Below are 13,360 nucleotides of genomic sequence, written 5' to 3' on the forward strand. Positions count from 1 at the left end.
CCTCTTGTTTCTCTCGCATTTTTGGCCTAATTACCTAGAATGTTCAGGACTGAAGAGTTCCATGTCCTGATCAGTGACAAGGACGATAATGCTTGCTGACATTCCTTGAAGGTGTCAGACACTGTGCTAGGCATGCCATGTTTATCTCATTCATTCCTCACAGTAACCTTATAAGGTAGGTGCCATGTCTCCTAGAGGACACCAAGGCACCCAGAGGCCGAGGGATGTGCCCTTGGACATGTGCCCTTGGAGCATGAATGTGAATTCTCCAATCATGTGTCGCTTCTTGGGAAAGCTTACTTATTTATTACTGTGATCTATTTTTCCTGCCTTTTCAGAAATAAAATTGTTTTACAGAGGAAAAGAAAGTGAGAAAGACATGGTGGAATACCTAATGGTACCAGACACTTTATACACATCATGTCATGTGACGTCTGCAAGTCCATGAGGCACATGCCTCTGATTTTATGGATGAGGAAACGGAGGCTCAGAAAGGTTTAGGAACTTGCCCCAGGTCACACAGCAAGATGAGAAGCTGAATGTGAATGTGCTTAATTTGGACACCATTCAATTATGTCAGGATACTGGAACCCCAAGTGATGGATCCTAGTCTTAACCTGCGATGTTTGTCATGGTCCTACTGATGACCCTTAATTTTCCCCTATAGGTCAATTATCAAGTGCATGATATTTTGTAGTGACTTTTCAAAAGAAATGAATGTATTAATGGGCAATATCAAAGTCAGCCTGGGTTATATAACAAAATACTATAGATAGGAATTTATTTCTCACAGTTCTAAAAGTGTCTTTTAGATGGGTCGGTGTCTTGTGGGGACTCTCTCCTTGGGTTGGAGATGGCTATCTCTTTGCTATATCCTCACATGGCCTTTTCTTGGTACATGTTGCTGCAGGGCCAGGTGAGCTAAGTCCCTTCAGTCATGTCCAACTCTTTGTGACCCCATGGACTGTAGCCCACCAGGCTCCTCTGTCCTTGGGATTCTCCAGGCAAGAATACTGGAGTGGGTTGCCATGCCCTCCTCCAGGGGATCTTCCCAACCCAGGGATTGAACCTGTGTCTCTTATATCTCCTGCCTTTGGCAGGTGGGTTCTTTACCACTGGCACCATCTGGGAAGCCCCACAGGTTGGTTGAGAGAAGCAAAGTCTCTGGTGTCTCTTCTTATAAGGACACTAATCCCCACCACGAGGGCCTCATCTCTCGATGCCATCACACTAAGGGTGAAGACTTTAACATGTGCATTTTAGGAGAGAAACAATTCAGGCCATAGCAGGCATATTTAATCTTCAAAACAAACTTCAGCTATTTATGACGTTATGTGGAACCTCCTTTACAAATTCTGCTTGAGACTTGTAAATGAGTTTTGCTCTGGGGAAAAAAAAATCACACATCTCTCAGTTCAACCATTTTCCTGCATCTTTCTCTCTCATTCTATGTCTCAGTCTTTCAAAGTCCTTTTTAATCTCTTTCTGACCTTGTTCTTTAAAAAGGTAATGCTGTACCTAAAGTGAAAACCCTAGGACTCATCCTTGGTTCTGTTTTCCTTCACCACCCATATTGGCTCCCCTTCCAAAATATACCGCAAGTCAGTCTCCCTTCCTCCATCTCTAGCACCACCAGCTTCGGCTCCTGCTTGGATCATTGCAACTTCCTTATTGGTCTCTCTGCCTTTATTCTTACCTCTCATAGTCTCTTCTCCATGGAGTAGCCAAAGTGGTCTTTTAAAAGTATAAGGTAGATTATGCCATGCCATGCTCTCAAAACTTTCATCATACTTGAATACAATCCAAACTCTTCACCTTGAGGGCCCACATTTTTGCTTTTCAACGTGTGGTCAGCAGTTTCAGCATCGCCTGGGACTCAGGTGACCAACTTGTCCAGGTTGGCCGAGGACATTCCCAGTTTTAGACTGAAAGTTCTGTGCCCTGAAAACACCTCAGTGGCAGGCACACCTGGATAGCTGGCTACCCTGTGGGGGAGCTTATATGATATGTGGATTCTTAGGCCCTTCCTGGGCCTATGAATCCTAATCTGAATTTTAATGTGATCCCTAAGTGGTTTGTTTGCACTGCACTCAAATTTGAGAAGCCCTAGCCTCTAGGGACTGCTGGCCACTCTGACTTGACTTCCCTCGGGTGTGGGGTTGTATGTGCCTATGGCAAGGTAGTATTACGTTGGGCCAGCTAAGAGCCCCACTGCCTGGGTTCAAGGCCCATGTAGCTTGACCTTAGACAAGCGTCCTTGTGCCTTATCACCTGTGTGAAATGAGAACATTTATGCCTCCATTCGTTCTCCATTGCTTCAGTCCTATCTGACTCTTTACGACCTCATGGACCATAGCCCGCCAGGTTTCTCTGTCCATGGGATTCTCCAGGCAAGAATACTGGAGTGGGTTGCCATGCCCTCCTCCAGGGGATCTTCCCAATCCAGGGATCGAACATGAGTTTCCTGCATCTCCTACACTGCAGGCAGATTCTTTACCACTGAGCCACCGGGGAAGCCCTAATGCATCTACACCACAGGGTTAAGTGATGGTGAAATAAGTGAATTCATATACAGTACAGCACTGATGGAAGATGTGTATGACGCAATGTGATATGTCTGTCACGTGTCTCATTAGAGCTCTGTTCCTCCAGCTTGAGCGCGTCAGGAACACCTGTTCCTTAAACACACACACACTGCTGGATCCCACCCCAGAATTTTGGATTAGGTAGGTCTGGGGTGGAGGCCTAGAATTTGCATTTTTAAGAAGTCCCTGTGTGAACCACTGCCTTAGAGAGGTAGAGCTTTCGAAAACCGCTAAGCAATCAGTGTTTCCCTTTAATTCTTTTTTCTTTTGGAAGCACTGAGTCATGTAACCAGGAATAATGTGGCGCTGTTAAATCTAGGGGGAACTTGGATTTCACCCTTTTCCTAGGACTCTGTCCTACTGCAGGCAATGTCTGTGTGGCTCCCAGCACCCACTTCCTGGCTTGCTTTCTGGGTGTGGTCCTTGTCTGGGCCCTTATCCCCGGGCTGGCCTGCCCACCAGCTCCATGGTCCTTGACTCTCTCCACCTCCTCAGGTCTGATGCTTGGGGCTCATCCTTTTCTTTTCCCTGAGTACTGCTTTTCAGTCTGAAGGACACAGAAAATGCTGGTCCTTGGCAGACCGACGGGGTTGACAGGCGAGTCCCGTGGAGGTGGTGGCGAGGAGGGGTGGAGAGGGGCAAGGCAGAGAGGAAGAGAGGAAGGGGGCTTGCCGAGTTCTGCCATCACGATAATAATATCCTGACGAGTAAAGCGGACCAGGCTTCTCCTGCTCGACAGCACCAGGATGGTCTGCCGTTCTCTCAGGGGAACGACGCCACTTCATTCACAGCCCTTCTGACATTGTTCCTCTCAAGTGAAACGTTCTCCCCCTCAGCTGACTCGTTTGGTGGCAATAACAAGTTGCTACGCCAGGGCACGAACTGACCCACATGACCTGCCGCTGGAAAATGGAAACGTCTCCTTGTGCTTTTCCTTAATCAGCACCGAGAAAAGTAATTCATTTTGCTTTGTCTTTTTCTCACTCTTCCGAAGCCTCGGTGACAGACCCTGGGTTACTGGCCTAAGGCTGGAGCACAAATGACATTACTGTTGGGTCATGTGACTGTCCAGTCCCAGAACTGGGGACGTGGGGCCCAAACTCCTGGCAAATGGCAACTCTAAGCAGATATATCCATTAAGATGGAGACATGAGTGTGAACAGACACATGCTTTCTGATTCTACAGCACAGTGTCTTGGAGTAAATATTTACAAGGTCTGTGTCTAACGGTTTGAATCTTGTGTTCTATAAGGACAGAGGGAAGAAGACAGATAAAAAGAAGGTTGGGATGACTGGCATACACTTAACATTTTCAGGAAGATTCTGTAGCCACCAGAGCACATAGTAAGTCAGGGCCTAATGTTCTCAATGGCTACTTCAGCGCTCCTGGCGAGACAGCAAACATGGGGTTCAAGGGGCCCTGGGAGATTGAGACTGGGACTGAGACTGGGAGTTCTTAACTCCTTCCATCTTGGCTTTCCAAGAAATGCCTAAGGGAGAGGCTTCCCGCAGGAGGGCAGACCTGTTGACTTTCTCCACCACTGCTTTTTTCTCTCTGATGGCCCTCCACCCAGTCTTTATGTCCCCCGTGACAGCCAGGACTGATGCTGGCAGTGCCTTAGGACAGTCAGTCAGTGCTCAGGAGACGCTTTGCATCCCCTGAATTCCTGATCTTTGACTTCCCTTTTCCTGGCAGTTGTTTTTTTTTTCTCTTCCAAAAGCCTCTGTGAAGATTTGCCCATCCTTTCATTAAGTATTTATTGTCAGCTCTGTGTCAGTCACGGTGTCAGGTGCTGGGGATTCAGAGATTAAAGACGCTGCTCCTGCCCTCAGGGAGCTCATGGCTAACATGGAGAGAGATGCGTACACAAATATGAAGCAGGGATGAAAGGCTGAGTTCCTCGGGGTTTGGAAAACTTCGCTTTTCTGTCTCTTCTTTCACCCTATTATAATCCTCGGATAATAGGCCTAAAGGGGGCCTTAAGACGGCATCTCGTGTATTCCCTTGCCTCTGGATGGGCATGCATTCAAACAAACCTGGGCCAGGGGCATCTTCCCAGGTGCAGAGGCCTCTCCCGAGAAGCCTGCTCCTCCAGCCAGGCCTTCTTCACCTGTTGAGCTGCACTCGTGTCCAGCTTTCTGACAGCAGTGTGCTGCCATTTCACCTCCTGTCTCCCGTTGTCCTTGACAATATGGAGTCTGGCAACTTAGGCCTGTCCATAAACCCGAAGACTTATTAAATCAGCCCTCAGCCTTCTCGTCTCCAGAAGGACTAATCTGGGGGCCTGGAGTCATTCTGCCTTAGCAGCACCGCTCCCAAGTCCCTGTCACGCACTCACACTGTGTTCAATGCCAGGTGGCAAGATGGTACGTGAGGCCTGGCGGTCATGTGCTGAGTGGATCCGAATATCTGTTTTCCCCTGGGCTCCCTGGCTGCCCCGTCTTCCACATTCATGGAGGAGGGCATCATTCGTCTTCCCTCTGGAGCCCCGGGGTGGGACCGGAGTTCCAATAGGTGGCCAAGAGGAACCAGACTGAATGGAATCCCAACATTTTTATTCCTGGGATCTGTGGGATTTATTTTTTCATCAGTTCTAGTGAAGCAATGAAAAAAAGGTGTCAGGCCTTGGGGATAATTTATATGAGTAAACACGTAAGGAGTAGGGTGAGCAGGAGCATGAGAATTAAGGCCATTTATCCAGGCTTGGAGGCTCTGTGTGCCCTCTGGTCCAGCCTTCCTCGCAGTCTTTATCTCATCACTTTAACCCTCTCCTGGCTCTGCTCCACTTGGGCCCGGCATGGATCTCTTCCCAGCCCCAGCCTTCCGCCGCCTCCCCCTCCCCTTCCGGGTCCCTCATTAAAGGCTGGGTGGAAGGGAGCAGGCAGCGGCGGTGGCCTCCAGCTGAGGCCTGCTCGCTGATTCCGAAGGGAAGGCACGTTGGCTACCCCCTCACACCTCCCGCCCCGTCTCTGCGGCTTCCTCCGCCAGCCCGGCCTGTCCCGCGTGCCGTGTGTGGCCAGCCTGGGGCCGCCTTCCACCTTCTCCCTCTTTGCCTCTCGCTTCCCTTTAACTCCGTCCTCTGAAGATGCGCTCTGCACAGCCACATGGCACCAGGCTAGGATGCTTTACACTTGAGAGATGAAGTAATAACAGGTGGCAAGACCAGAGGCTGCCAGAGCCCAGGATTCCGGTTGCCATGGCAACATGTCAAACCTGTGGAGGGACGGGAACTGTCAGCCGTGGAGGGTGGCGGGGCGGGGAACGAGGGAGGGGTGGGGGGGGGGAGCAGAGAGGCACAGCGCCTCTTGGAGGGCTCTTCTCCCTGCCGGCCCTGGGTTCCTTGAGCAGCTGCACCGTCCTGCTAGCCGGCTCTGGCTGGACAGCTGCGGGCCTGGACTGGGGTGGGGCTGGGTGGTGGGCACAGAACATGGCCCCGAGGCTGTGCACCCTGGCAGGTGGCCGGGGCATCTGCTCGGGATGTGAAGTCTTGCTTTTGTGGATGTGCCATGGAGGAGCCTGAACTTCCTGCTGGCTTCCTTCTTCCCTAGGACCCTAGGGAGGAGGCTCTGGTCTCAGCAGAAGCAGGTGAAGGGCTGTTGCTGGTGGCCAGCCTGTGGCCTCCATGCATTCTTCTCCTGAGTGGCAGGCGTGTCACTGCAGAAATCAGACTGAAAGAGGGGCCAGGCAGCCCTATCTTGGTGGTAGTTCTGTGGAAGGTTTGGGGCCTTGCTTGCCCTTGCCACGTATCCTGGCTGAAGTCAGAGGTCTTGTGATGTGCTTCTGTACTCTTAACATCTTTCCTGAAAGATGGCTCACCCTTTCCCCAGTGTGCTGGTGGGATTATTTGGGACCTGGCTTCCTTTCTCTTGATTTGTTTTATCTGAATACTCCCTCCCACCTTCTGTTATTATTATTGTTTTACATTTTTTCATGAACTTTGTTCCTGATTTCCATTTTTTTCCTTTGAACTTTTTAAAGTTACCCCCCTCACCCCCCAGGTGAACCCCTAAACTCTCAAAGTGTTAGAAAGTGTTAGTTGCTGTCATGTCTGACTTTTTGCAACCCCATGGACTGTAGCCCACCAGGTTCCTCTGTCTATGGAATGCTCCAGGCAAGCATAATGGAGTGGGTAGCCATGCTCTCCTCTAGGGGATCTTCCCAACCCAGGGATCGAACCTGGGTCTCCTACATTGCAGGTGGATTCTTTACCATCTGAGCCATGAGGGAAGCTCTCTCAAGGCTCACTTTATTTTCTCAGCATCTTCTTTGTTTCGCTTATATGATCTCAGCCCATGAACATTAATCAACAGAAAACCAAATTCATCATCGCAGACGCTGCCATAGACATACCACTCAGGTCTTAGGCCTCCCCGTCATCCTGTTCTATGAAGCGGGACTCAATTTCCCATAAGCAGAAGCGGAATGTCTATTTAAATACTACTGGCAAGGTCTGGGCAAGCTTCCTATTTATAGTAAAACCCTTTTTACAATGACCTCATAGATGGTGCCAGGAAATTGCTCACGGATGGGTCAGGCCAAAGGCCAATAAAGCCACGATGTGAGCTTCACTTTAAAAAATTCCTTCATGAGCCTCTGGAATCCTCTGGAGAAGTGTTTTCATGGAGTCTATGACAATAAACAGGGCCACCGGGATGGATTACTGTGGTAGAGACATTAAATGTAAGTTCAAAGGGAATTTCTGCGTTTATCAAGCCAATCTCAATACTTTTTATCGCTTTGGGCTTCCCAAGTAAAGTAATGGGTGAATCACGTTGACTATAAAGAGATTTATGAAATATTTTATATGCAGAATTGGCTCTGGACTTCCTGGAGGCAGAGAAGTGTGATTAGAGACAGAGTCTCTGGGAACACTGACAACCCAGGGGGTGAATCCCACTTCCTCTGCTTCTTAACTAGGCCCTGAAGCCAGCCCCTTCATCTCTTTGGGCTTCAGTTACCTCATCTGTCAGATGCTCCCTACTTCACAAAAATGTTGTGAGAATCAATGAAATAGTATGTGAAAAGCATCAAGGTAAGATCTGTTACCATCTTGTAGTTGTCATATATGTCTGCTTCTTTATCTTCTCAAAAAGTGGTTGAACAGGGAGCTAAGTGGGTAGGTACAACCTGTTTTTCCTTTCTCAGGAGACAATCCTAGTCTTATACTTTCCCTGTGTGTTTGTGTATAGGACAATGTTGTACCTACTGTAATAGGGGTATCAGTTTAGTTCAGTTCAGTCGGTCAATCATGTCTGACTCTTTGCAACCCCATGAACTGCAGCACGCCAGGCCTCCCTGTCCATCACCAACTCCCGGAGTTTACTCAAACTCATGTCCATCGAGTTGGTGATGCCATCCAACTGTCTCATCCTCTGTCGTCCCCTTCTTCTCCTGCCCCCAACCCCTCCCAGCACCAGGGTCTTTTCCAATGAGTCAACTCTTCACGTGAGGTGGCCAAAGTATTGGAGTTTCAGCTTCAGCATCAGTCCTTCCAATGAACACCCAGGACTGATCTCCTTTGGGATGGACTGGTTGGATCTCCTTGCAGTCCAAGGAACTCTCAAGAGTCTTCTCCAACACCACCGTTCAAAAGCATCAATTCTTCGGTGCTCAGCTTTCTTCACAGTCCAACTCTCACCACTGGAAAAACCATAGCCTTGACTAGACGGACCTTTGTTGGCAAAGTAATGTCTCTGCTTTTTATTTTTTATTTTATTTTTTATTTTTTTGCAGGGTCTACAAATAATTTTATTGAACAAATAACACAACAGCCTTCCTAGATTGAGGACTACCCTCCCCAAGCCATTTCTCACACGCTTAAAGCACAGAGTTTGCACAGTAAGGAATTAAAAAAAAAATCATTTCTATGTAGAAATCAGACTCTGCCCCCAACAACATCATGGACTAAACTATTTACAAGCTTTCACATTTTAAGTATTCCTATTATGGTTGTTCTCTCCTTTCTGCCCCTATCCAGGGGCTCCAGTACTTTTCTTTTGATTGATCCTGAAGGGAGGGGTATACTGTAGGAAAAGGGGTGGTGGGCTCCTCAGAGCTACTGGCACCAGCCCTAGGGTGCTGGGCCTCACCACAGGGTGGCGGATGTGTAAGGGCAAGGGGGATTAGATACAGTAGGTGGGATGGGGCACAGGCATCCAGAGCCCTTCCTGATCCCCATCCTATGCCCTCTCAACTTGGGGTGGGGGGGGCAACTAGTTGCAGTGGGGAGGGATCGGGCCAGCCCTGGGTAGAGGGAGAAACCTCCCACACCAGTCCCTATTCCTATTAACAGCCAGCAAATTGTCCATCCATCTGGGGCTGGGAACAAATGGGCAGGTGGGCAGGAAAAATCAGGCTTGTTCCGCCCCCAGCCTCTGTCCAACACAGGAGGAATCGAGGTAGCAAACGGCTGAAATGCTCCAACGAGAGGGTAAAGGAAGTGAGGGAAAGGAAGTTCCTACTTTTGTAGAGCTCCCATTGCCCTGGGGCTGGAAAAAGGCAGACCTTGCTTGTAAAGTGCTGCAGCCTCTAGCAGGGCTGGGCCCTAGGCAAGCTTGGAAGAATGCAGGCCAGGCAGGGGCACAGGAACCAGGCATTCCTGACCAGCATGTGCCCTGCCATGCTCCTTGTAGGGACTGCTGGGAAAGGTGGACTGGTAACTCCGCCATCAGCCCTCACCAGCTTCCAGCCATCTCTGGTCCACATACAAACCAACACCCAACCAGCACTGTAGGACTGCCCTGCTCACAGCTGAAGGTTCCAGGCCAGTGGAGTTTATTCACTGTTGTGGCCCCAGCCTAGGTTCCTCAATGGAAGCCACACCTTGAGCCTGGGGGTGTCTTGCTGGGGCAGGGGGTGTTTATGCCTGCCACCCCCCAGGCTCACACCTCATAGAGGATCACAGGGAAATCCACGTGGATGCGGGGGGGATCCAGCTTCACGGTGCCCTGAGGAATCAGATTCTTATGCACCCGCCTCAGCTTGGCCCGCTTCTGCCCGTTCTTGGTGACGATTGTCTCCTCATAGAATTCGTGAGCCAGATCCCCATCCTCGTCATAGAACATGGAGCCGCGGCGCGTGAATACGAAGGGGGGCACGACTCGGCCTCGCGGTCGCACCAAAGCTTGCTCAGCGACCGCCGCCTCTGGGCCACCACCCCCCGCCGCCGAGGTGTAGGGCCACAGGCCCCGAGCTTTGGAGCCGCTGGCGCCCATGTCAGGGCCGCCGGCGCATGGCGGGCCCCGCGGTAACTTCGCTCTTACAAGGCCGTCGGCGCCACCATGCCCTGCCTGGGCCTTGGCTTGCAGATGCCGCAGCCGCCGCTGCTGCTGCCGCCTTCCGCAGGCTCCGCTGTCTCCATGTCTCTGCTTTTTAATATGCTATCTAGGTTGGTCATAACTTTCCTTCCAAGGAGTAAGTGTCTTTTAATTTCATGGCTGCAATCACCATCTGCAGTGATTTTGGAGCCCCCCAAAATAAAGTCTGACACTGTTTCCACTGTTTCCCCATCTATTTCCCATGAAGTAATGGAACCAGATGCCATGATCTTAGTTTTCTGAATGTTGAGTTTTAAGCCAAGTTTTTCACTCTCCTCTTTCACTTTCATCAAGAGGGTTTTTAGTTCCTCTTCACTTTTTGCCATAAAGGTGGTGTCATCTTCATATCTGAGGTTATTGATATTTCTCTCGGCAATCTTGATTCCAGCTTGTGCTTCTTCCAGCCCAGTGTTTCTCATGATCTACTCTGCATATAAGATAAATAAGCAGGGTGACAACATACAGCCTTGACACACTCCTTTTCCTACTAGGAACCAGTCTGTTGTTCCATGTCCAGTTCTAACTGCTGCTTCCTGACCTGCATATAGGTTTCTCAAAAGGCAGGGCAGGTGGTCTGGTATTCCCATCTCTTGAAGAATTTTCCACAGTTTATTGTAATCCACACAGTCAAAGGCTTTAGCATAGTCAATAAAGGAGAAATAGGTGTTTTTCTGGAACTCTCTTGCTTTTTCGATGATCCAGCAGATGTTAGCAATTTGATCTCTGGTTCCTCTGCCTTTTCTAAAACCAGCTTGAACATCTGGCAGTTCACGCTTCACATATTGCTGAAGCCTGGCTTGGAGAATTTTGAGCATTACTTTACTAGCATGTGAGAAGAGTGCAATTGTGCGGTAGTTTGAGCATTCTTTGGGATTGCCTTTCTTTGGGATTGGAATGAAAACTGACCTTTTACAGTCCTGTGGTCACTGCTGAGTTTTCCATATTTGCTGGCATATTGAGTGCAGCACTTTCACAGCATCATCTTTCAGGATTTGAAATAGCTCAACTGGAACTCCATCACCTCCACTAGCTTTGTTCATAGTGATGCTTTCTAAGGCCCACTTGACTTCACATTCTAGGATGTCTGCCTCTAGGTGAGTGATCACACCATCGTGATTATCTGGGTCATGAAGATCTTTTTTTGTACAGTTCTTCTGTGTATTCTTGCCACTTCTTAATATCTTCTGCTTCTGTTAGGTCCATACCATTTCTGTTGTTTATTGTGCCCATCTTTGCATGAAATGTTCCCTTGATATCTCTAATTTTCTTGAAGAGATCTCTAGTCTTTCCCATTCTGTTGTTTTCCTCTATTTTTTTTGCATTGATCCCTGAGGAAGGCTTTCTTATCTCTCCTTGCTATTCTTTGGAATTCTGCATTCAGATGGGTATATCTTTCCTTTTCTCCTTTGCTTTTTGCTTCTCTTCTTTTCACAGCTATTTGTAAGGCCTCCTCAGATAGCCATTTTGCTTTTTGGCATTTGTTTTCCATGGGGATGGTCTTGATCCCTGTCTCCTGTACAATGTCACGAACCTCCGTCCATAGTTCATCAGGCACTCTGTCTATCAGATCTAGTCCCTTAAATATATTTCTCACTTCCACTGTATAATCATAAGGGATTTGATTTAGGTCATACCTGAATGGTCTAGTGGTTTTCCCTACTTTCTTCAATTTAAGTCTGAATTTGGCAATAAGGAGTTCATGATCTGAGCCTCAGTCAGCTCCTGGCCTTATTTTTGCTAACTGTATAGAGCTTCTCCATCTTTGGCTGCAAAGAATAGAATCAGGGGTATAGTCTAGTGTTGTTCTTCCAGCAACCCAGGGCCCTTGGCTACCCACTCTTGTGTACTCTGGGAGCTAGCTAGACATGACCCAGACCAGATGACCAGTCAATCCATTTGGACATGGACCAGCTCTTCTCTCTGGGGATTAGGGAAATAACCCAGACAGAGAGGGCTATTCAGGGTGACTGGTAACTGTGCCTCTGTCCCCGTAGGAGGAGCTCCTGAGGCATCCCTGGGCTGTTTACCTACCTCTCTGCCATCCTTTCCTAAGCTGTTCATCTCACACATCATTGTTAACCATTGCCTATGTGCAGGACACATTGGTTTTCTAACAATGAGTTGGATGTGTATACTCCCCTATCTGAAGGAGTAAATCATTGACTACGGGGGGATGAGGCAAGTGTACACATGTATGGACAGGGGGAAGGTCCCAGAAGTGACGTCAACAGCATGCTCTTCCCAAGGCCTAACTGGTCATTTCTGGCTAGAGAATTGGGAGAGCTCCATGGGAGAACCCTCGTCCTAAAACTAATCCTAAAGACCCCCAAAGGGTAAGAAGAGAACCAGATGAGAAAGCTGTTGGTTAGTCCATCCCATGCCATTTTACCAAGATGACGGAAGCTTGAGCTCATGTCATGAGAGGAGAGTAGAAATTGAAGCAGAAAGGATTTCACTGTAAAATGAAGTCTAACTGCTCACTATCACTTTCTACACTGGGCCCTCGCTGGGCTAAAATCGTACCCACCCACCTGGCCTGTCACAGCTGTACACACCAGGGCCTGCAGTTAGAAGTTTATCACCTTCTTCATCCCTTTGGCTGAGAGCTTTGTATAACCAGCTACTAACACAAACAAATATACGTGGAGACCCTGCTCTGCTTCAGTTTCTTTGGAAGCTTTGCTTCGTCAGATGAATTCACTTCTCTTCTTTGGTCTTTCCCAAGTTGATTTCTCCACCACTGTCTGCTATGCTCTACTAGATTGTTTCTGAATTTTTTATTTCTTGCCAGGTTCAAGTCCCTAGTTTAATACGGTGTTCTACCATTGGTTGTTGGTGGTAAAAACTGTAAAGAATTATTTGGGCTTTCTTTTTTGTTTTTTGCTGCATAGGGTCTTAGTTGTTGTGCTCAGGGGCTTCTCTCTAATTGTGGTTCATGGGCTCTGGAGCATGTGGGTTCTGTAGTTGGTGGTACACGGGCTGTCTAGTTGAGATGTATGGGCTTAGTTGCCCTGTGACATGTGGGATCTTAGCTTCCCAAACAGGGATCGAACCCACATCTGCTGCATTGGAAGGCAGATTCTTTATCACTGGACCACCAGGGAAGTCCCTTTCTGGGCATTCTTATACTCTATATTCTATGTCTTCATTTTGATAAATCATAAGGGATACTGTATGTTGGAGAAAAACTAGATCCTTTGGTTGCTTACAGATTTTGTGAAAGGGGATAAGTCTGATATAAAAGGGAGTCCCTAAGAGAGCAGGAAAGAAAAAGGTGATGAGACTGGGCCTCCTGAGAGGTTCGGTGTGATGATATACATGGGGTTCTTTGATCTCTTGTCATGCAGGAAGTTACCTAAGTTGTGATTGGCATTTCCACATTTTATATCTAGTTCATACCAGTCATGAAACTTAGCTTTGGTTGACACTCAACCCCTCCATTTGAAATAACCCACTTC

General features: G+C 48.4%; 2 protein-coding genes across 6 annotated transcripts in view; one reads left to right on the forward strand and one right to left on the reverse strand.

The window, feature by feature from the left end:
* DPF3 (double PHD fingers 3) overlaps positions 1-13,360 on the forward strand; it is a 285,832-nt gene that overhangs the window by 208,672 nt on the left and 63,800 nt on the right. The gene's annotated exons all lie outside the window — the stretch shown is intronic.
* On the reverse strand, positions 9,331-9,894 carry LOC133066059 (tumor suppressor candidate 2-like). The gene has a single exon (XM_061156752.1). The coding sequence runs from the start codon at positions 9,798-9,800 to the stop codon at positions 9,468-9,470; it is 333 nt and encodes a 110-aa protein (XP_061012735.1). The 5' UTR covers positions 9,801-9,894; the 3' UTR covers positions 9,331-9,467.

Source organism: Dama dama, chromosome 12 (genome assembly GCF_033118175.1).
Source record: "Dama dama isolate Ldn47 chromosome 12, ASM3311817v1, whole genome shotgun sequence".
Taxonomy (NCBI): domain Eukaryota; kingdom Metazoa; phylum Chordata; class Mammalia; order Artiodactyla; family Cervidae; genus Dama; species Dama dama.

Coding starts and splice junctions, on each gene's coding strand:
- LOC133066059 (XM_061156752.1), bottom strand. CDS start 9,800: ATGGGCGCCAGCGGCTCCAAAGCTCGGGGCCTGTGGCCCTACACCTCG.